Consider the following 23,280-nt stretch of genomic DNA (forward strand, 5'->3'; position numbering starts at 1 on the left):
CAGCAAACCAGGGATATTTGGTACAAGGGCAGGCTGTGGCACCCCTTCATGTGCCCATGTGTCTTAGTACAGGACTCAAGTTATACATGTGTTTGCTTTAAGAAGGTTTACTACTCCCGAGCTTCTGTAAAGATTTTCTGTCCCATTCAGTGTATAGTGCTGCGTCTGTACTCAGTAAATGTTTGCCGAGTGGATGAAAGTATATATTTCATATTAGAGATGTTTTATTTTAAAAATGTTAAAAAAATAAATAACCTTTGGGCTTAAAGGAGCAGGCTCAATTAATGAAAGTTCACACATGTACAAAACTTCATACATGGTTTTTATATATGAGTCACTGAATCTAGTTTGTTCAACTAGGTTTTTCTTATACGTAGTATAAAAACCAGGTGCATAACTAAACTGCAAATATGTTTATGGCTTTTAAAGAGTATCCTTGCGTTGGGTATACCCCAGGCTACCCAGTGGGCTCACGTTGCCTGGGATGTGAACACACTCTCTGAGGCTCATTTCTCATAGTTTCTGCTGCTCACTCTTTGGGAGTCTGAGTCTGACAGCCCTCCCAGGGCCCCACCCCCTCAGCCCACTCTTCCCGAGGGAGCGGGGGCTCCCCAGGCACTTCACGCAAGGACTCCCTCAGGGTGCATCACAGCCAGGCTGGGCTAAGTCCGGGGCCCTGTGTGCCTCGTGCCCACCGAGGGCTGGCTGGGTCTGATGCCCTGTCAGCTCACTTGGTGTCCTCCCAGCATCCTCCTTCGGGTGCTTCCCCCATCACTGCTCTGCGTTTCTTCCCCTGCTTCGCCTTTGTGCTCTGCCCTCCGGAAGCCCTCTTCTTGGGTTAAGCAACAGCCCTACAGCCTCGGCCTCTTGCTTTCACCTCCTTGGCTGCAGAAACCTGGGTTTTCTCTGATGCTTCTCTGTCTCCCTCAGGGGTATGTGGGTGAGACCACAGTCTTTTTTCCTTCAAGGCCCACTCCAGACCTCATCCACCACCCCCTCTATGGAAACCTCTCTCCCTTGACGATGCTGCCTCCTTCCCCTTGTTGTTGCCATGTCCTCTGATCTTCTGCTCACTTGCTTTTCTTTTTTAATGGCTTTACTCTCTCTCTCAGTCCTTTTCCTTCATGGCAGCCATAGCTACCCATCAGCCCCTTGACCCCCTTGCCTTCTGTGGCTTCCTGACTTCTCTTCCAACCCTTGTCATGATGCAGATCTCTGTCTGACCACAATCTCCATCCCTGATCTTTCACTCAGTCATTTCCAGGCTACCTGCTCTGTTTTTTTTTTTTAAATACAGCTTTTTAAAAGTATAATTGACATAAAACAAATTGTACATGTTTAAAATATACATTTTCATAAGTTTAAGCGTAGGTATGCACCTGTGCAGCCATTGCTGCAATCAAGATAATGAACATAGCCATCACTCCCAAAAGTTTCCTCCTGCCCCATTCCACCCTTCCCCAGCTCACCCCCCAGTCCCCAGGCAACCACTGATCTGCTTTTTGCCCTTATAGTTTGATTTTTTAGAGTCTTATAGAAATAGAATCATGCAGTGTACTCTTTTTTGTTTGGCTTCTTTCACTCAATACAATTATTTTGAGAGTCATCTGTGTTGGTGCATGTATTAATAGTTCATTCCTTTTTATTTCTAAGTTGTACAGTAGTCCATTGAATGGATATACCATCGTTTTTTTATCCATTCATTTGATGATGGGCCTTTGGGTTGTTTCTAGTATGTGGCTACAAATAAAGCTACTCTAAACATTTGTGTACAAGTCTTTGTGTGTGGACATGTGCTTTCCAGTCTCTTGAGAATGGAATGGCTGAATCAAATAAAGACATATGTTTAACTGCCAGACTATTTTCCCAAGTGGTTGTACCATTTTACATTCCTGCCAGCAATGTGAGAGTTCCGATTACTCCACATTCTCATCAACACTTAGGCTTATCAGTCTTTTAATTTTAGCGGTAGTGGTATCTCGTTGTGGTTGTAATTTGCATTTCTCTAACGACTAATGATCTTGAGCATCTTTTCATGCGCTATTTGCCACCTGTATGTCTTTGGTGAAGTGTATCTTTGAATCTATTGCCTATTTTTAAATTGAGGGTTTTCCCCCCTAACACTGAATTTTAAGAATTCTTCACATATTCTAGTTGTAAGTGTTTCAATCAAATATATGATTTGAAAATACTGTCTTCCCGGCTCTGGCTCATCTTTTCATTTCTTTAATAGTGTCCTTCAAAGAGTAGAAGTTTTTACTTTTGATGAAATCCAGTTTATCAAATTTGCTTTTATGGATTGTGCTTTTGGTGTCATGTCTAAGGAATCTTTGCCTAACCCAAGATCACAAAGATCTCCTGTGTTTCCTTCTAGAAGTTTTATAGTTATATATTTCACATTTAGGCCCTTGATTCATTTTGAGATAATCATTGTTAATTTCAGCTTCCTCCGGTAGACTGCCGCTCCCCTGTGCTTAGATCTTGTAGTGCCAGAAAGTCCTGTGCTTCTGCTCCACTGGCACTTTCCGCAGAGCTTGTACACCAGCACCCACTTGGCATTTCTCCATGTTCTTGCCCCTTCTCTGATGTCATACTGCCATCGCTTATTAATTGGCTTGAGGCACGATGCATACACAGAGGGAGGTTTTTTTTAAATTAAAAATAAATAAGAAAGAGTTTTATAATGTTAAAGTTGGATTTGACACGTCTTTGTGAAATTGTGGCCTTAAAAATATCTTTAAAAATCTTGAAAAGATTGCCACTTTATCAGGAGAAATCTCCAAGCACTGCAGTTCTTATCAGTGAGATAAGCAAAGAAGTAGACTTTGAAAACATTGATTAATTTGCTTCCATTAAAGCCAGTAAAGTAAAATTATAATACATTCTGTGTTAGAAATATTTAAACCAGTGTGATTTTTCATAATACTTTTTCATTTTTCAATATTGAGCTTTTTGATTTTTCAATATTTTTCAGCTACTTTACTGTACTCATTCATTTATTCTTTCTTCACATGAGTCAATGTAGTGGTAATCGGTAGACTTGAAGAGGCACATAAAAGAGATGGAGGTGGGTATAATCACAGTTTGGTTGAGGAGTTTAAAAATCCAAACAGGAATGATATACAGAGAGAAACTTTTTGAAATTAAAATGAAACTGATTTCATAATGGTAAAGTAAAAGTAGAAATATCTTTGTGAACTTAGGGTCTTTAAGAAATACCTAACGTGACCAGGGAAGGCTCTCAGGTACTCATCACCAATTCTCATGTTGAAACCCTCTGACATGTGCCTGCACTGCACACATTTTTCTTTCTAACGTTGATCTTATTTAAAAAGAGGTCCTTAGAGAATAGCTGATGCCCTGTCTTTCGGGGGGAATGTGCTTTGCATGTACCAGACACTGTTCTAAGCATGTATATAAACTCATTTAAACCTCATTACAGTGCTCTCTGGTAGGCACTGTTATTATCCCATTTTACAGATAAGAAAACTCAGCATGGTGAAAGTAAGTAAGTGACCCAGGTTACACAGTAAGCACAGAACCCGGATTTGAAGCCTAGCAGTCTGGCTCCTGAATCTGGCTTGCAACTGCTAAGCTGCACTGCCTCACACATCTGAGAGTTTCTGAATACAGCAGGATGGAATAGATCAAATATATATATATTAGTTTTCTATTGCTGCTGTAACGAATTAACAGAATCATTTCAAAAAGTAGGGTACTGTTGACAGATATGGGCCATAGATTCTCTATGTCTCTTTGTAAAGTCTGTCCTTTTCCTATGTATTTTCTCCTCCCTGTGTAGGGAAGTGTGGATATAGGCAACTATGGGTAGGCTGAGAGTTTAAAATAAAAATGTTGAGCCCATTTCAAGAAGGGGAAGGAAGGACTGACAGCCCCCCCGTGGTCACACACAATGAGCAGGAGAAAGTGTTTCTGAGAATGTGTTGCAAGATGATGGATTTGCCGGATGTCTGGGAAGAGAGCTGTGCAGACTTTATCCCGAGTCTCCCGGGAGGTGAGGTTCTGCCGGCTCTGCCAAGCCTTGGGAGGTCCTCATGGGCATAACGGAGCAAATACTAAGCTGAGGCAGAGTGGACTTGGTCCGAGAATGGATGAACAGGGAGGCGAGGGACGAGGAGCAGGTGGAGGACAGGTGTGGGATAAGTAGTCCCGTGAGCACAGGCACTCAGGGCTCGGCTGTGAGAGAGCCCAGCCTAGTCAATGATGACTCTGGACCCCAAATCACTAGACGTGCTTTGGTGACAGATGTGGAGGGAAGTGGGCGTTTTAACTTCCTACTTCATCACAAACCATTAGTAATTCAGTGCTGCAACCTAGTCACGACGATGGTGAGTTCCCACCGAGCCCAGCGTTAGGTGTTATCAACAGTACAGCAGATAGCTGTACAAGGTTCCTTCAGAAAGCCAATGATTTCATTCCAGGTAATGAATTCCTAGAGTGTATGCATTTAACTGACATACGTGTATCTGTCCACATAGATACAACCTGTAGCAGTTGTCGAGGCACTGGCTCTATTTCTTCAAAATATGTTGGTGGTGTAAAGTGACTTGATATCCAGTTTTAAAATATTGCACAAAACTTTCCATCAGGAAATCTAAATAATTTTTTTTTCTCAAAAAAATTGGGAAAAAAGGTTCTCTCGCTTAAGACTTCCAATTTATTTTTATTTTAAAAGATTACTTCCAGGGCTTCCCTGGTGGCGCAGTGGTTGAGAGTCCGCCTGCCGATGCAGGGGACACGGGTTCGTGCCCCGGTCCAGGAAGATCCCACATGCCGTGGAGCGGCTGCGCCCGTGAGCCATGGCCGCTGAGCCTGTGCGTCCAGAGCCTATGCTCCGCAATAGGAGAGGCCACAACAGTGAGAGGCCCGCGTACTGCAAAAAAAAGAAAAAAAAAAAGATTACTTCCTTTTTGAGGTTGAGATCTCATTTAGGGGCTCCATGTGATACTGAGGTGTGGTTGCCAAGCCATCTCTATGCTAAAGGCATGAACACATCTAGCGAGTAATAGGTACTATGTCTCCGTCCTCATGAGGGGCACTTCTCCCCCAAGTGGGCTGCAGCACCAGCTGGTGTAGTTCTGTGGAAACCTTGAATTCCTCTCCTCAACAGTGACCTAAGTGCTCTGCTAGATGATTTATTGATGGACAGAACCCATAAATGTGGTTGTCATTGCAAAGAGAGAGACATGCTGTCCTGAATATTTGCAAAATGGTCTTGTAAAAATGTTTTGTGAGTGGTAGTTTTATATTATGTTTTCCTTTAGAGATTTAAAGAAATCATTCATTTTGTGCCTGACAGAGACATTTGCACATAATCCACTGTGGGCATTTGGGTTACCTTAATATCAATCACTTTGACTCTTTTAAAAGAATTTTGAAGAGGTTCATACTTAAAGTATTTTTATCCTAACAACATCTCTCCTTCTATGACATTGCTTTGCTTCTGAAGGTCAGCCTTCTTTCCTTTTATTTTTTAAAAATGATATCTTTTGTCATAAGTACATTTTTTCTTTCTAAAACTAATTTTTAAAAAATAGGTCTTAGATATGCATTCACATACTCCATTTCTAATTCATTGTTTTAAACTTTCAGGCTCAACGTTAAAGAAGCTTCTACACACTGGAAATTCTATTAAGGTATTTATTTTAGATGAAAGTGTAATGGCTTTTTTCATTACTCTTAAACTTATTCATGCCATAAAGTGACAAAATTAGGCCATTTTGAAAAAAAAATCTTTAAAAGCCATTTAACTTAATTTTTATTTTAATTGAGAAATGATATGACAAATATTGTTAGAGTTTTTATACTTACATCATAATTTATTGTGCTAGACATTTTAAACATTAGTAGGAGAAAGTGGCTTGGCATTCGGAGTTTGGAATCCTGCGTTCTAATTTCGATTCTGCCGTGTGCAGCCGGGGCACCACCGGCGAGGTGCTGACTGCTTCAGCTGTATCATCAGAAAAGAGAAGTTGAACCAGATCCTCCCTAAGCTTCAGAGCTAATGTGCCTGATTCTGTTCACCCCAGTAATCTTGTTGTTAAAAATTATAGTTGTCTCTCAATTATTTTTTGCTATTTTTTTTTTGCGGTACGCGGGCCTGTCACTGTTGTGGCCTCTCCCGTTGCGGAGCACAGGCTCCGGACGCGCAGGCTCAGCGGCCATGGCTCACGGGCCCAGCCGCTCCGCGGCATGTGGGATCTTCCCGGACTGGGGCACGAACCTGTGTCCCCTACATCGACAGGCGGACTCTCAACCACTGCGCCACCAGGGAAGCCCTATATTTTGCTCTTTTTGAGAACACTTGTGGGGAAAAAGAGCAGCAGAGGCTGACTCTTGAATGTTTATTTGCAGCGGATTGATCTTGTAATTTAGGTTAAAATTGGCTTATTTTATAATGAATGTGCCTTTTATAAAAGTATACCATTTGATGCTGGAATAAGATGACCCTAAAACGTAAGTGGCAAAAGAAGCCAGCCTGGGATGTATGTTTTATGGAAGATAATTCACTTCATAGCTATTTAATTTATGTGCGTGCCTTTAATAAGCTAATACATTTTTGGTTTTATATCAGTTTAAACAATCCTAGCCACTCAAACTGGATAGGTTCACTCTCTCTTACCTGTTGGAAAAAAGAGATGAGCTGTCCCTAGTTTCGTGACTGTTCCATATTTTGTCCCTCCTATTTTAATGAATGGTCTTATAGCTAAAACTTACCAGCTTATCTTCTGTTTATTATTGGACTTATTTATATTTAATTATCTTAATGCAGTTAACATAAAAAATTGGAGATTTGTTATCGGAGTATGTAGAAAATTTTCTCTTGTTAAATTTGATATAATTTGGTTAGCTATACATAGAGCCCTGTCATTTTTTGTTGGGTGCTGAATAGCATTATGTATTCAGCATCGTCACCGCTCATCTTACCTGCTGGGCAGGTGTGAGCGGCTGAGCAGAGCAGAGCAGAGCAGTGCTGAGTCCAGGGCATGTCTGGAAGGGTGTCATGGGATCAGTGTTGATGGGGTATCTGTCTTGGTGTATTTGATTTCTCTGGGGGGTCAGCCAAGCTTTTCTCTCTCCCTCTCTCCCTCTCTCCCTCTCTCCCTCTCTCCCTCTCTCCCTCTCTCCCTCTCTCCCTCTCTCCCTCTCTCCCTCTCTCCCTCTCTCCCTCTCTCCCTCCCTCCCTCCCTCCCTCCCTCCTTCCCTCCCTCCCTCCCTCCCTCTCTTCCTTCCTGTCTCTCCTCCTCCTCTTACCTTTCCTGCAGAGCCTGGGGCTTGGCTTGAACACTTGCTGTGGAGGAATCAGCACCACTTTGGTGTCACTGAAAGGAGATCAGGCAGCCCCTCAGTTACCTGTATTTGGAGCTCACTACGTCTTTCAGCTGCGTCTGACATTTTTTTCATCTCCTTTGCTTATTTAACCTCTTTTATTGGCATCATCTTCCCAGCCATTTAGGAATATAAAAATGGAGTTACCTGTGTTTATGAATTCTAGGAATGGGAAGTTGAAAGTAAGTGCAGAGGAGGAAAAAGGGCACGTCTGCCTATATTGATATTTTCTACAGATGATGCCAACGATTTGGCGCATGGCAAAGGGTAGGAGAGAATAGAGTAGGGACACAGACAGGGGAGCCAGGTCTTCAGGGTCTATTCAGCTCTAAGTGTTCTGATTTTCAAGAACATCATACATGTGCATAATGTAGTGACATGACAAAAATTCTATCCAAAGCACAGTGTAAGTTTGGAGGACGATTCTCTTTGCATTGTTTTCATGAGTATTCAAGCATTGACGGTATGGGTGCTGTTGCCATGAAGAATGAAATACTGCTTATAGGAAATGCTTAGGTAGCACTTATGTGAGCTGGGCAGTTCTAACTCACTTCACCCCATACCAGCACTTTGTGGTAAACTCTGTTATCATCCCTGTTTTACAGATGGGGGCGACGAGGCACAGAGGAGTTAAGTGGTCCTCCACGGCTCACAGCTAAAGCTAGAAAGTGGCTGAGGCTGCACTGGGGCTCAGGCACTCTGGCCCTCGTGCTGGGTTGCAGTGCCCTTGCTTCCTGGTCACTCAGGGAAGGACTTGGTGCAGGACTTCAGTAATGCTTTTAGCTTCTAGTTTATTTTCCCCCAGAACCAATGCTACATTGCAATGCATTCCTACAAATACATGTACGTATTCACTTTTGTTGCCTTTGATATTGTTTCTAGATAAGATGTGAAGGAATCAGGCTGTTTCTCCTGTGGCTCCAAGCACTTCAGACAAACTGTGCAGAAGAGCAGGTGCTGATCTTTGCTTGCCTGGTGCCCGGTTTCCCAGCCATCATGTCGTCCAGGGGCCCCTGTACACTGGAGACACTCATCAATCCCGGCCCCAGCGCAGCTGACGGTGAGCGATGGTGGCACATCTTACAGGTGGAAACAACCCTCCAAGTTGCGTTGAGGAATTCCTTGGTCTGTCCTTTTCCTGAATAGAAACCTTGGTTTCATAGATGGGTAGTCATGTTTTGTACTCACAGTAGATTCTTACAAACATTAGAACTGACAGAGTTGGAGCCTGTTTTATATGAAATGATGACAGGAGAAATTTACTGGAGTGGTGGAAACAGGAACGGAAGGGAGGGGACGGCTGTTGGCAAGAGCAGAGACGCATGGTACGTCCGGAGTGAGTGCTTTTGTTGCTGTTAATGAGATTTAAATCCGCCTCCCAAACTGCTGCCTGTTGCCCTCATCGCGATTGTTCTATAAGTGGGCGTTCATCTGCTCCCCCAGGCTCTTCGTTGCCAGCTGTGTATTTTCATGCAGCATTCATGGAAGGGCAGTGGTGGCCTCACCGGACTATTAATGCCAGCCGTTTGTGCCCAGTGAGTTTTCAAGGAACTTGCTCATTAGGGCCACTGATTTATTACTGCCTATCACTTTATTGCCCAGTGACAGGTATTTGATCTTGGGCTGGCCAGAGCAGAATGTGAAAGGGAAAAGAATGGTCCAGTGAGGGAGGTGGCTTCATGGGCCTCTGTCCCCTGTGTCAGATGGGCCTGGCCTGAAGTGTGAGCAGTTCCAGTGGTTGGTACATATATTTTTTTTTTTTTTTTGAAATTTTTATTGGAGTGTAGTTGATTTACAATGTTGTGTTAGTTTCTGCTGTACTGCAAAGTGAGGTACATGTATTTTAATAGAGCTTTTTCAAGCCCTGTTTGAAATTTAACTTTGGTGAAAGAGGTTTCCTTATTTTCCACTCTGCAGCAAAGATATATCCAGAAGAAATCACGCCACTCCTGCCAGCCATATCAGGGGAAAAGATCACTGAGGACCAAACATGCTTTTTTCTTCAAATACTGTTGAAATATATGGTTACTCAGGTATGAGTAAAATTGTGGATAATTCAGTGATGGTCGGATTCTCAGTAGGAAAGAGAAAACATTGCCTCTTTTCTTCCTCTTTGTTCATATTTTATATTTTTGCTTTTTCTTTGAGGTGATTTTATTTGGTATTTCACTAAACATAGAATGCGTGCCAGGACACTTCAGCAGAGACCAGGCCTACATACTAGTATGTGTGTGTATGTGTGCGTAAAGGACGCAATTCCATCCTCCATCCGTCTCCTTTACTTTCATATGGTTTCACATTATTCACACAGAACACTTCACTTATGACACTTCTGCTCACCAAACGTGTGGGATTTGAATCACCTAGTAATTCTCTGCGACACTAGCCGGGTGTCTTAACAATTTAACTCACTTCCGACACTCTCTACCTGGAGGTGGCCTCAGGTCTCACAGGAAAGGACTCAGTCCTCTAATGTGCCCCCACCCCCTCAGATGCCAGTCGCAGGGAGTCGGTCCCCAGGTTGCCCACGACTTCTGTCCAATCTGCCTACAAATCAGAGGTTCACATGACTCACTCCTCAGGTTCAATTCATTTTCTGAGTGGCTCACAGAACTCCGGGAAACATTGATTTACATTTCCCAGTTTATGAAAGGATATGATAGAGGACACAGGTGAACAACCAGATGAAGACACACACAGGGTGAGGTCTGGGGGCATCCGGGGCGCAGGGGCTTTTGTCCCTGTGGATGGGGGTGCGTTCCCCTCCTGGAGTGTCCATGTGTTCAGCCTGGACACTCCCTGAAACCCAGGCTGTTGGGATTTTTCTGGCAGCTTCTTCACGGGGACATGATCAATTATTAACTCCATTTCCAGCCCCCCTCCCGCCTCTGGAACAATGGGGCAGGGGGCGGGGAGAGGTTGAAAATTCCAAGCTTCAGACCGAGGCTTGTCCTCCTGGTGACCAGCCCCGTCCAGGAGCCCCTTCAGAGTTTCCTAGAGCTCTTGTCACTTAGAAGTGACCAGGGTGTTAGGGCCTCTGTGCCAGGAGCCAGGGGCAGAGACCAGTATAGGTATTTCTGTTATCTCAGAGTATCTGACGATTTTTGTCTGTTTGCTCCTTTCCTGCCCCTGTTGGTGGGAGGATGGGGGAGGAGCAAGCCTGAGGCTGACCGGGCGGGTCCGGAATGATTGGGCAGAGCGGGCAGGGGTCCTGGAAGGAAACCCGTGGAATGATCTCATCCTGCCGTCAGCACAGCCTGCTTTATGGCGCGTGGTCCTTTCTCTGAAATTTACCAGCTGAACACAGAACTAAACTAGGGGATTTATGTCTCTTGGTCTGTATTTCTGAACAGTGATGAGGTTTGGAAAAAGCTACTGCTTCTTTTCTCTCAGCGAACACGTCCCTGGTCCCTGAGCTCCTCCGGGGTGTCGTCCAGGCTCTGCCCTTCCCGTCACAACCTGGTTTGTTGACGTGTAATCTCTGCCATGTCCGCTTCCTCACCCAATGGGCCTTTGACACCCGCTGTCGCCTGCCTCTGCCCCGTCACCGCGAAATCAGGGACCCGGGATGCACAGGGTTCTAGTGTCAGGTCCAGAGAAGGACACTTGAGTGTTTGTCGTCCTTGACCTTCCGGGTGATTCCAGGGGACCCCCTTCTTTGTCAGGGTCTCTCCTCCTGTGATGCTTCCCCTCCCATCCTTTCCTCCTTTCCACCTTTCTCTAGGAGACTGTGTTTCTCACTGCCCTTTCTGCCCACCATGTCCCACGGGGCGACCTTGTGTGCTCTCCTCTCTCCGATTCCTTTAGCAGCACCGCAGGCACAGGACTCCCACATCCTGAGCGCCTGGCCTGGGTTCTGTCGCCGTCGGGGAGCCCCATGTCCTAGCTGTGCGGCCCCTCCTGCACGCCTCTCAGCCCCATATGTCAGGAGTGGTTGGGTCGGGCTTTCCATCCATCCCAGGAGAGCAGCAGAGTAGCCAGAACCCGGATGTGCTGGGGGACTTGGGTTTCATTCTAGATGTGTGACCTCACATGAGTCCTGTAGCCCCTGGGACCCCATCAGAGGAAGGATTGGTAGAGGGTGGAGGTGACCCCCCTCCACTGTGTGCAGGATTGTGTGTGCGTGTCCGCCCGCCCCCTCCCTCCCTCGGCCTGTTGGGTGGGTGGGTCCTCGGAGCAGAGCTTCGCCCTTGCCTCACCCCGGGGGGCTTCTGACAGGTGGGAGACATGGGCCCCTCTGCCCCAGGTCGGCCACGGCCCCTCCTCCCTGGACCGCAGGTGCCCCGGGGGGGGCCGAGTCAGGAAGGTGTCGGGAAGCTCTGCTGTAGAGCGCGCTGTGGTCTCACAAGCGTGACGGCCAGTGGCAAGCATTCTCTAAGGGCCTGTTCACGCCACGTTTCCCTCAGTCGTGGGAGGACCCCCACCCCGCTCCGTCACCATCTGGGCTCCTGGCCTGTGTGGGCCCCTCCCTGCGGGGGAGCTGTTTGCAGTGCTCCCACTGGGGGATGCGGCACTGGTTATTTGAGGGGGAAACAGTGTCTTGACACTGTGAAAGGGTTAAACTTAATCAGTAGCTGGGCTGGCAGGCCAGGTTTATCCCAGCCTGTGGATTGCTCTATTTTTTTTTACTTGAAATACAGTTGCTTTACGATACTGTGTTAGTTTCACAGTAGTGCTGTGAAGTGATTCAGTTATACGTGTAGCCTATGGATTGCTTTTCATGCCCTTTCCAAGATTCCATAGCTTTGTGTTTTGATAATGATTTTGCATGTAGGTAACATTGGATGAAATTCTTGCAAGGGATTGTTTCCTTAATTCTTGTTTACTGTAAGTGGCCTTTTTTGAATTAAAAAAAACACCTGATTACTTCTGACAGAACATTTTAAGGGCGCAAAGAACATTAAATCATTACAGACAACATGTAGAAAAAAATATGGGCATGATGTAGTAGGACAAGTTTAAAAAGATAGGTATTATTGTTTTATTTTTTTGAATATCTGGTAAAAATTCTGTTTTTAACCTAGTTACTGTTTTGTTTTGAAGTATTCCTTCTTGTCATCTTTTGAGTTTTAAGATGTTATTACATAATTGTCACTATTTCTCACGTTTTTTATTTAGGATAGGGATTTTAATAACATAGCAGCATTTCAGTTGAGTGTTCACTAACCTGAAATGTAACTATATATATGTTTTTCCCATGTGTTATCTGAAGGCCGCAAGCTTGGAGTGGAAGCACAAGGAGAATCAAGAGACTGGTTTTAAATTTCTTTTTACATTGTTTAGAAAGTATTACCTTCCTCATTTGTTTCCATCATTTACCAAGTTAACGAACATCTACAAGCCTGTGCTTGGTAAGTACTGAGTGGGCTGTGTGTCCCGCCTCTTCCAAAGTGGACTTTGATTATTTTTAAATAAAATAATCATTCTTTCTCATGTTTAGTGATAACTTTGTTGTAAGAAGTTTACGGTTTCCTAATGAATGATTTTAACTATTTGTACAAACTAAGATTTACCTCAGTTCACAGCAATAAAGGGAATCTGTGGCTCCGGTACTTAGAAGTAATTTGATATATATCATGGTATTTTTGGTGTCATTACATTTAATAAAATTTTTAACGTAAAAAAATCCTGAATTTCCTGAAGTATACTCTTACGGGTGGTGGGGTGTGGAGACCCCAGACCTTGCCCAGGGATGAGGCCAGCACAGGCCACAGAGCTGCCCTCAGTATGGCTTTTTCAGCACTGGATCCTTCATCCAGCAGGTGCTACTCACAGCTTCTAACGGAGGGACAGATGTTTGGGTGACTGGGGAACCGAGGGACGGTGAGCCCCCGAGAGATAGGAAACGTAAGGGATTTCTAATTTAGCTTCCAGGGTTTTCCTTCTATAAGAGGTGAGGACGCATAGGACAGAAGCATCCCTTGCAGTGGTGGCGGAGGGAGTGGGGTGGTGGACAAATCTTTCTCTCCCTATTATTTTAAAATGAGTGAAAATAGTTCAAATAAATGATCAAGAACAGTTTTGGAAGAGAAAAGGTCACAACAGCCGTTAACACATCTGGGGAGTGTGGACAGCTAATTCAGTTACCTTTGGGTGTCTCTGTGTTCACCCACACACCTGGGCAAGGAGAAGCAGCTGAAGCTCGGCTCACTTGGAAAGTGGTAGAAGTGCTGACTTTTAGTGGTACCAGGGTATGTATTTTGTTAGCTATATATTTGTGGGTAACTTTTTCAAAAATTGTTTCTGATTTTATAAGTCCTCCATTTCATTGTAGAAAACATAGTGTATTGTTACTATCCTTAGATTAAAAGGGATTTGTTGAGAACTTTTCTGCCGCAGGTATTTCTGTAAGAGAGTTGAACTTAGAGCAAATGGTATCTCAGATTCAATACCATATCATTTTCATATTAATTATGGTATTTAAAGAATAAGAAGTGGACTTCTTATTAATTCTTCGGAAATGGTGGTGTCTGATATCTCCAAGATGAAACATGACTGTCTGAATTCTTTTAGACATAAAGTAGATTATTACTAATTCTATGTCTTTGGATGCATCTAAAGGGAGAAGGATATAAAACTAAAGATTGATAGATTTGATCAGTGTAACGTTAGGTGATAAAATACCTAATGCAATAAAAAATGTCTATATATGCTTTTACATCTATTCTAGTCATAAAATAAGATTAAATTAGTTATATGTGAAAAGATTTTCACGATTGTAATCTCATGTAATTTCTCAAATTCGTTAAAAAGAGTTATGACCTTTGTTTTTCCACAGCTGTCTACATAGTTGTATGTAGATAATAGCAACCACCACCCCACGTTGGTCAGACTGCAAGGCAGACCCAGAGACGAGCCTACCAGAAGATGCCATTTTTAATCACTTGGGTTTTTAAATCTCAGCTGCTGTTAAACAACCAGATATATGTCTATTTAATTAGAAACTGAAACATTTGTAGGGTTACATGATGTTAAGACTCACTAACCTGATCATGTGTTCTTTTGTCTTGCAGACATCCCCCACTTGAGACCAAAGCCCGTGTATGTTGCTACAACTCGAGACAGTGAGAACACTTACAGCACAAAAACCCCATACATGGCAGCTCGCGTTGTTTTTATTAAGTGGATCGTGACTTTCTTTTTGGAAAAAAAGTATCTAACTGCAACACAAAACGCTAAGAATGGAGTTGATGTATTGCCCAAAATCATTCAGGTATGTCATTCATCACTTTTTGTCTTTCAATTCTGGTGTCATAACCTATACTAACACCAAAGTAATTGACTGTCAGGGTTATTGGCTCTCACAGGTTGTTGGTCATAGGGACTCAATTTACTGGTTCCTCTGTCTGTACTGCTGAGGTCTCAGAGGAAGCCGTGAGTTGGAAGCACTTGCTGTGCTCTGTTGGTGTTGCCATGACAAGGCGACCCTGGGGCCGAGGGAGGCCTTCTGAGCAGGTGGCTGACCTGTGCGCTCCTGGCTCCCTCTCACCTCCCGTGCTTCACTCGGGCCCCAGTGACCTTGAGCATGACGCCGAGGGCCTCTCTTGCCTTGTTCCTCCCAGCCCCAGCAGGGTCCTCAGGAATTGTGAGGTGGTCCATGGAGAGGACCCCTGAGACTGCTAGGATCCCAGGTGCCCTCTGGGATCTCAGGGAGGGAAGGGGTGGGTCAGCAGCTCAGGATTTCGGGTGGTTGTTGAGCCACTGTGGGGTCCCCAGAAGAGAGGGCTGTGTCTCCCTGAGGCCTGGGTGAAGCCGTCTTCTCACCTGGGGGCTGCGGTGCTTCCCTCTCTCAGTGGCATTGGTCAGACACGTGGGGCTTTCCCGGCAGGCTGTGTGGCTTCAGGCCTTTGTGCAGGCAGAGCTGGACCACCTGTGGAAGTCAGAGAGGCCGCTGTGTGGAGGAGTCATGGTTTCGTGTGCTTTGTTTCACTGGCGCCAAGAACAGGGACAGGAAGTGTGGTCCACTTAGTGCCGGTTGGCTGCTGCTCTGCAGTTCCCAGATGTGTGATGTCGGCCTGGGCTGGAGGGTGCGCTCCCCGAGGGGCACTCAGTACCCTGATGGCAGCGCACCGAGCCGGTCCAGAGTACAGGCTCCGTAATAAGAACAACAAAAGACTCGCTAAAAGAAAGTTTTAAAAACCCTTCAATTTCTGAATTTAAAAATTTAGTAGGTAAACTCTAAATGGTAATGATCACTGCTGAGAACAAAATTGGTTTTCTGACGAAATATCCCACAACACTGATAAAAAAATCAGAGATGGAAATAGAAACTAATAGATAAAACCTTAGGTGCAGACCTACCTTGCAGATATTGTGAGGACAGAAGGAGAAAAGAATGAGAAGTAATAATTGAACGAACAGTAAGAAAAGTTTACCTAAGCTAAAAAAAAAAGTCATGCCTTAAACTGAAAGGGCTTTTGAGTCCCAGGAAGAATTAGCAAAACAGACACCAACCTAAGCAGACATTTGACTTCCAGGGATTAAGGAAAAATGCTAGACTTCCAAACAGGAACTGCAGTTATTTCAAAAGAATGACACTGAGATTAGCACCAAATATCTAATGAAATCTGCAGCGCTGGAAGCCAGAGGAAACTGTCTGTCTGTCCCTCGGTCTGTCCCTTTCTCAGAGTCTCACTTCATATCACGTACATAAGTACTTGGTCACATTGGTTTAAGGCCTAAGTTGACTTAAGGTCTAAATATAAAAACAAAGTGATAAAGAACTTAGGAAAAAATCTAGGAGAATGTATAAATTTGGGAAGTGGGAGACCACCTTTGGTAGAGATGAAACCCGCAAACCAAAGACTAATCGAGGTTTGACTTTATTTTAAAAAATAGGGCTTCCCTGGTGGCGCAGTGGTTGAGAGTCCACCTGCCGATGCAGGGGACACGGGTTCGTGCCCTGGTCCGGGAAGATCCCACATGCCGTAGAGCGGCTGGGCCCGTGAGCCATGGCCGCTGAGCCTGCGCGTCCGGAGCCTGTGCTCCGCAACGGGAGAGGCCACAACAGTGAGAGGCCCACGTACCGCAAAATAAATAAATAAATAAATAATAAATAGAAAAAGATTTCTAATGTCAAAAGATAACATAAAGCCAGGCCCAAACAATAGACTGTGAAAACATTGGTCACATCATGCCTGTTCATAGTCTCTGCTGTATAAAGAGCACCTATGAATAGACATGAAGACAAATAAGTTAACTGAAAATGGACAAAGGAGGTGAAAGGCAATTCACAGAAGAGGAAATAAAAATGGCCCTGGATCTCTCCAGCAGTCAGGAAAACACAGTTAGTTCTGAGCCACAATGAGAGGCCTTTATTCACCCATCAGGTAGACAAAAGCTAAAAATCCTCAGGTAGACAAAAATCTGTAGGAAATATAAGAAACTCAGTCACACTCTGATAAATTTTTCATGGCGTCTTAATGTGGTTATGCAGGCAATTCAAAACGCTATCGTAGAAAGGATGTAATTTTTCCTGCCTAGTTTCAAAATTTCAGAAAATCATCACCTGTATTTATTGAAAATAAGTTGCTCATTCTTGAAAAATACATTTGGAGGATGAGAAGTAGCAAGACTAGCAAATTAACCACTGCCTCCAGGTTCTAATTTTTTTCCTGTTGACTCTTCACACTTGTGACTCATTTCCTTTTATTATATAGCTAAAAGTGTCATAAGGTTCTGACCTCCTGAGTCGGTTAGGAGAGTTTTAGCACCCTAACAGGAAAAAGGCACCAGAACTCAAACTGTCATATCCATAAAAGAAATGTTTCAGTCTCATAAAAGAGCAGCTCGAGGTGAGGATGACCGAGGCTGTGGCTGGTGCCTGCCCTCTCCCTTGTTCTCTTCTTCGCCCTTTCCCTCTGCTCCTCCCTGAAGGTTGCAGCAGCAGCTGGGACCCTGCTTTCCTAGTTCATGTTTAAAGACAGTCCAGAAGTGCAGAGCCCTTCCCTTTTGTCTTTGGGGAAGAATTTAGGTTACCTGTGCGCTCTGAGGACAAAAATAAGTTGCTGATTGGTTCAGATCTGGGGGTGTGAACAGCCCAGGGGGGCGGTGACCAGCTTCCAGGAAGCAGAAGGCTCCCCTGGTGCCGGGGCTCAGCTTCCTGTGAGGCAGGTGCGCTGCATGCGAGGGGTGAGGTGCCGAGCACTGGGGTTCCATGAGGGGGGAAGGGATGCTGGGCAGACACCATCCAGGCCCACGGCTACTGTGCCCTGAAGGTGGCCATGCCCAAACATGGCCACTGCCGTGGTCCAGGCTGTTAATACACCTTGCCGTCAGTTGTTATGTTAGTTTCCTGCTGCTACTGTAGCTAATCACCACAAATGTGTTGTCTTACAGCTCTGGAAGCCAGAAAGCCAGAACCGGTCTCAGTGGGCTAAAAAGGTGTGGGCAGCTCTGTGTTCCCTCTGGAGGTTCTGGGGCGGGGAGGGGGTCCATGCTCTTGCCTTACCTGGCCTCCAGAGGCTGCTGCATTCCCCAGCTCACCGCCCCTCCTCACATCGTTTCTCCCTCTATTTCCACCTTCACATCACCTTCTCTGTGTCTGCTCCTCCTGCCTCCTTGTGGGTCCTTGTGGTTACATTGGGACCACCCAAGTAATTCAGGGTCCTCTCCCTATCTCAGAATCCCTAATTTAGTCACATCTGCTCAGGCCCTTCTGCCACGTAAGGCAGCGCAGTCAAAGGTTCCGGGATTCCGGGCGCGTAGACATCTTGGTCATTATTCAGCCGACCTGTCTCCTTGTGTTTCCGTTTCTGCCTTACAATTCTGTTTTCCCTCTCATCTCACGTGTGTCTACTGTATGTTCTGCTCCTCATTTACATCATACAGGAGAAAAAGCAGTTTAAACAACTGAATATTAAATTTTGGAAATGGAGTTGCAGGAATAAAAGCACATGTAATTGTATTTATCTCCTGAAAGTTTTTGTTTGGAGTTTCAAGTTTAATATAATTTTACCCGTGTAAAGTGAACATCACTGTCTAAGTCAGGTGATCCAGAATCTCTTTTCAAAGAAAGCACTGCTCTATAAAAGCCCTTTAAAACAATATTTTAAATGCTGCTTCCAAATAGAGTTCACACTTTTGCCACTATTACTGTGTTAAAGGTCATGTATGGGGGTTTTTGTGTGTGTGTTTTTCCAAAGTGAATTTACTTCCTTTTGATCTAGAACTAATAACTTTGAAAGTATTTTTCACCAGGGAGGAAAGGAATTAGCTCACTTAGCCCTCGGAGAATGTGGTTTGACAGATATTCTTGTTTGGTGGCATCATTCATGGGAGAGCGAGAATACGGTTACCTGGAAATCTGGTACCATGTTGGCAACAATGACCACAAATCCCCCTTTCAAACCTGAACATTCTTGGTGCTTCATCTCAGCCGAAAGTGTTTTCAGTGAACTATTATTTATTCCTTTGTAATTCATTTTTGTATGATACAGAAGTACTCCAGCACGTATTAGAGAAAGCGGAGTAGTGATTTTAAAATTTCAGTAGCACATTAATTAAGCATTAAAACCCAAAGAAGTCCATGAGGGAATGAAAAAGAGTGTCCGATACTAAGACAGTTGATCGCACTTATTTGTATGATAACTCTTTAGTTACAGTGTTAAAGTACCACTTTTACTAATTCTGAGCCAGCCCTTCAGTAATGATTCATGGGCTATGGGTTTCCCGAAATTGTTGTATCTTATGGGGTGAACAGTTAGAAAAGATGAATCACACAACTTGACACCCCTGGGGAAGCTTGTGTATCACACAGACCCACCTGTCTGTTGACTGCCACTCTAGTGCTCTGTGTTCTTACTTCTATCAAGGCAAGCGTAGGCTGCCTCCAACCCCGTGGGCAAATCATGATGGGGAATTGAGTGGCATCAGGCATCACCAGCAGAACGGCAGCTGCATCCTCATTTCACACCTGCTTTGTGGGTGTCCTCATCTGGCCTGACCCTGAGGGTGAGCAAGTCTCAGTATGAGCCATGGGTTGAGAGGAAACCAGGGTGAGGAGGGGAGGGATTAAGTGGAGCCTGTATCATGCAATTTCCTGAGCCCTAACAGCACAGACCTAGTCCAAGCAGATATGTCTGCTTCACTGGCTAAGCTTTCATCATATGGCAAAGAGGTAAAAAGCATCTTTATATTTACCACCAGAATCAACTAATACTAAATTATAGTTGAGAATTCCAGCTTGATTGTAGTGGGCAGAAAATGGACCTCTCTCTATAGTTAATTCGTATTCATGCTTCTATTGTTAATCTTCAGAAAAGAGGCAAGAAATGATTAAGCTTGAATTACCAGTTTGTTTCCACTCTCATCACTTACTATAATTATAAATGTCTGTTAAATCATACAGATGTTTTTGGAAAGCAGCCTTTTGCTGGTGTGAACTAGTGGAGGCTGAGAAAAGCACTGTTTTATCAAGAGTAGTTTTCAGTTTATGACATGATGGGAAGTTCATCTGTGTTATCATTATGTTCTCTTTGGATCACAGAGCTCACTTTTCAAAAACAATTTGGTGCCTTTAAACATAATTCTTTACGTACATGATTTTAGTTATCTAATTGCTGTGTTATCTAATTCGTTATCTAATGACCTCAAAATGGAGTGGCTTAAAACAACCACCCTTTAATCATATTACTTATTTCCCTTTCTGGGTCAGGAATTTGGGTGGGATTTGGTTGGACAATTTGTGTGCTTCATGTGGCATTAGCTGAGGTCAGTGGGCGGTGGTCAGTGGCTGGCTGGTCCGGAGGGTCCAGGATGACTTCATTCCCGTGCCTGTTACTCTGGTGGGTGCAGCTGGAAGGCTGGGCTCTACTGGGCCTCCCTTTCCACGTAGCCCCTCTAGCGAGGCAGTTGGACTTCTTCCCTGGCCGCTTAGGGCTCCGAGAGCAAAAGTTCACAGAGATGCCAAGCGGGAGTGGTCAGCCTCCTGGGCCCGGGGCCCGAGAAGGCACAGGTCCCCGCCACCCTTCCGTTCTGCTGGTTAACTCTGTCCCCCAGCCAGTGGGGATCCAAAGGAGGGGATGCAGATTTCCCCCTTCTGCAGAGGGAGTGCCAAAGAATTTGTGGCCATTTAAAATTTTCTATGTAAGTATGTGTGTACTTTTTTTTTTTTTGGCCTGTTGGGAAAATGAAAGTTATTGATCAAAAAGTCACAGTTTATTAAACCATAAAGGACATTAGATTTAATCCAACCTCCATGCTTTACAGATTAAAAATGTATGTATATCAGTAAAAATGAGTAAAATTTTATTTTTCTCTGCAAGGTAGTTGACCCATCGAAAAGATGAAATAATTTCTATAGGGTAGCTCACTGCACAGTGTGGCAGTGCCTTTGATAAGCCACACAGGCTTAATATCCCAGGCATGAAGAGAAAAGTTACTATCAATATAATTTTCTATTAATTTTCTCTAGAGATTATTTTTTGGATATCTGCTTTGCTTTCAAACTGTCCTTGGTAGTTACTGAAGTTATTTTGTACGACTCATTTCTTGTCACTTCTTGTAAAAAATATTCACAGTAGGTAGAATTTTAGTGGTATTTGGGTTACATATTTTTGACACAAAAGAATAATACTACTGTAATTTACAAAGATTGAAGCAAAATTACATGTATGTTGTGTTTGGAGGAAATCTTTAATTCTGGGGGAAATGAGAGCAAAAAACAAATTAAACTTTGTGAATGCTTACATAGATTATTTTATTTCTTTGTGCTCCTAAAGCCTCTAAATATTTAAAGTTTTATAAATATTTTAGTTAAGTTTGATCCGAGATTCTGAATATAAAACTCAGATCAAGGTCCTTCTCATAAAATACTCTTTAAAGATATTGACGCTCCTCCGATCAAGGTGTCACTTACTCATGTGAATCAGATGAAGCTTCCCAGCACTGTGGCTGCAAAAAATCCACCAAATTTTCAAATCTCTGTGACCGTAGATTAAGTGCTGAAGGGTGGAGACCAGAGGTAAATTCATTTACACGTTAATTTATTCTGTGATTTTACAGATATAAACCAAACGTTTTAGGCTGATAACATTTCGCAGCCTCCCTCCCTGCAATACTTTTCCCATTAAAATAACTTAGTTGGGGAGGAGGTTAGTTGGTGAATTGGAAAGTGGGTAAGTGCAGGTCCTGGAGTCCCTTGTGCTCCGAGCAGGGCTGCGTTTCAGCTGCTCTTCAACTGCATGGTAACCGGAGTCCCTGAAAACAAGGCAAGCCTTCAGTCTTGCCAGGTGTTCTGGAGTCTGGGAGGATCGCTCAGGAGCGGGTGCCTTTCTCGCAGACCGTCGGGGGTGGAGGTGCGGTGCCGGAGCGGGCACCAGAGCTGGACAGCGGCGGGGCGACCGAGCAGGACAGAAGCCAATCGGACAGCGGCACCTTGTCCGAGCGCCGGCTCAGCAGTTGCAGCGTCTGTGGCGTTGAGGAGGAGCACCGCGCCGTGTACGAGATGGTCCAGCGCATCCTCCTGTCCACGCGTGGCTACATCAACTTCGTGAACGAAGTGTTCCGCCAGGTGAGAGAGAGAGAGTGTGTGTGTGTGTGTGTGTGTGTGTGTGTGTGGTCACCAAGCTGAAGAGGTTTTTGTTCTTGTTCTTTCACTCACACTACTCCAAGAAATATAATCGACAAGTTGGGCTCCATCACACAACTCCATAATGATTTCTCTAATCCCACATTTAATGTGTCATGTAGAGGGGTGTGATTTGGGCTTTTTGGTAATTTTTAATTTTGTTTTTATGACTTTGGTTTTTGTAAAATTCCTACACGGGGTGGGAAGATTTTATATTTGAACAAAATCATCCTGCAACTACCTTGTGTTTCCAAAACAAACTTTAAACCCAGAGGGAGGCAGGGAGAAAGCCACTCCTGAACCCCCGCGGCCTGAGGCTGGGTTGTTCCAGGGCTGTAGGAGCTCACGCGCTGCAGGTTCCTGCACAGCTGGACTTTGCCCACAGAGGCATATATATGGCAGGCGCCTCTAGTAGAGGTATTTATGGCCTGAGGGGAAAAAGGAGGCTGGGGAGGGGATTCAGAGGAAGGAAAGGAGCCGAGGCCAAGACGTTGAAATAATTGACTTTTGGTAGAAACTGGCAGGTGAGAAGGTGTCGGGATGAGCAGAAGTGCAGACAAGAAAACAGGTGCAGCAAGGGAGGATGCTGGAGAGGTCAGAGCAGCCGCCGAGCAGCCTGCCCACCGCTGCAGCTGATCCACTGTCTGGACACATGTGTGACTGTCACAATGGGGAGGGAGGTGCTGCTACTGGCATCTAGTGGGAGGGAGCCTGGATGACTTTAAGCATCTGTGGTGCACAGGACAGCATCCCCCCAACCCCCCCGCCCATGACACGTGTGCCCACAAGGCAGTAGTGCTACTGGGCAGAAACCCTCAGCTGCAGCTTCGGACATAGGAAGCAGGGCCTTGATGGGGTGAGACAATGGCCTGGCACATCGGAGCAGCTGTTGGCCACCTGTGTCTTGGAACCGGTGCCCCGGGAAATGGAGAGCTCGTATGTGATGAGCGGATAGTCGTTTAGTCTGTGCCCCGAGCAGAGGGGGAGGCCCTCGGATGGCAGAAACCTGTTGGGGGGAGAAGAGGAGGAGCCTGTTCACACATGAGCAATGCACGTGCACCGCCAAGAGCTTCCCGCGGAGGCGAGACCCGCATGGGGAATGAGGAAACCTTCACCTCTGAGACTTATAGGAAAGAAACATCCACCGAGAGTGACAGTCCCAGCACAATCCACAGCAGTCTAGAGGTTTTACCGTATTTTGTATTTTAATCAATAAAAAATTTCTACTTAAGAAAATGGTGAGAAAGTGGCCATGGACAACGTGGAACAAGCAAGCATGGCTGTTTTCCCGTAAAACCTTACTTACAGAAATTAAGTGGCAGGCTGCATTTGCATTGTGGATCATAGTTTGCGGATCCTGA

General features: G+C 44.7%; 1 protein-coding gene across 1 annotated transcript in view; it reads left to right on the top strand.

Moving 5' to 3' along the window:
- Window positions 1–23,280, top strand: part of RALGAPA2 (Ral GTPase activating protein catalytic subunit alpha 2) — a 282,968-nt gene that overhangs the window by 51,498 nt on the left and 208,190 nt on the right. Inside the window, exons 5-10 of the mRNA XM_004270420.4 lie at window positions 5,614–5,657; window positions 8,233–8,410; window positions 9,268–9,383; window positions 12,563–12,701; window positions 14,364–14,563; window positions 21,632–21,862. Of these exons, the coding sequence (XP_004270468.2) occupies window positions 5,614–5,657; window positions 8,233–8,410; window positions 9,268–9,383; window positions 12,563–12,701; window positions 14,364–14,563; window positions 21,632–21,862 (908 nt within the window). The remainder of the gene's footprint in view (window positions 1–5,613; window positions 5,658–8,232; window positions 8,411–9,267; window positions 9,384–12,562; window positions 12,702–14,363; window positions 14,564–21,631; window positions 21,863–23,280) is intronic.

Source organism: Orcinus orca, chromosome 16, assembly GCF_937001465.1.
Source record: "Orcinus orca chromosome 16, mOrcOrc1.1, whole genome shotgun sequence".
Classification (NCBI taxonomy): Eukaryota; Metazoa; Chordata; class Mammalia; order Artiodactyla; family Delphinidae; genus Orcinus; species Orcinus orca.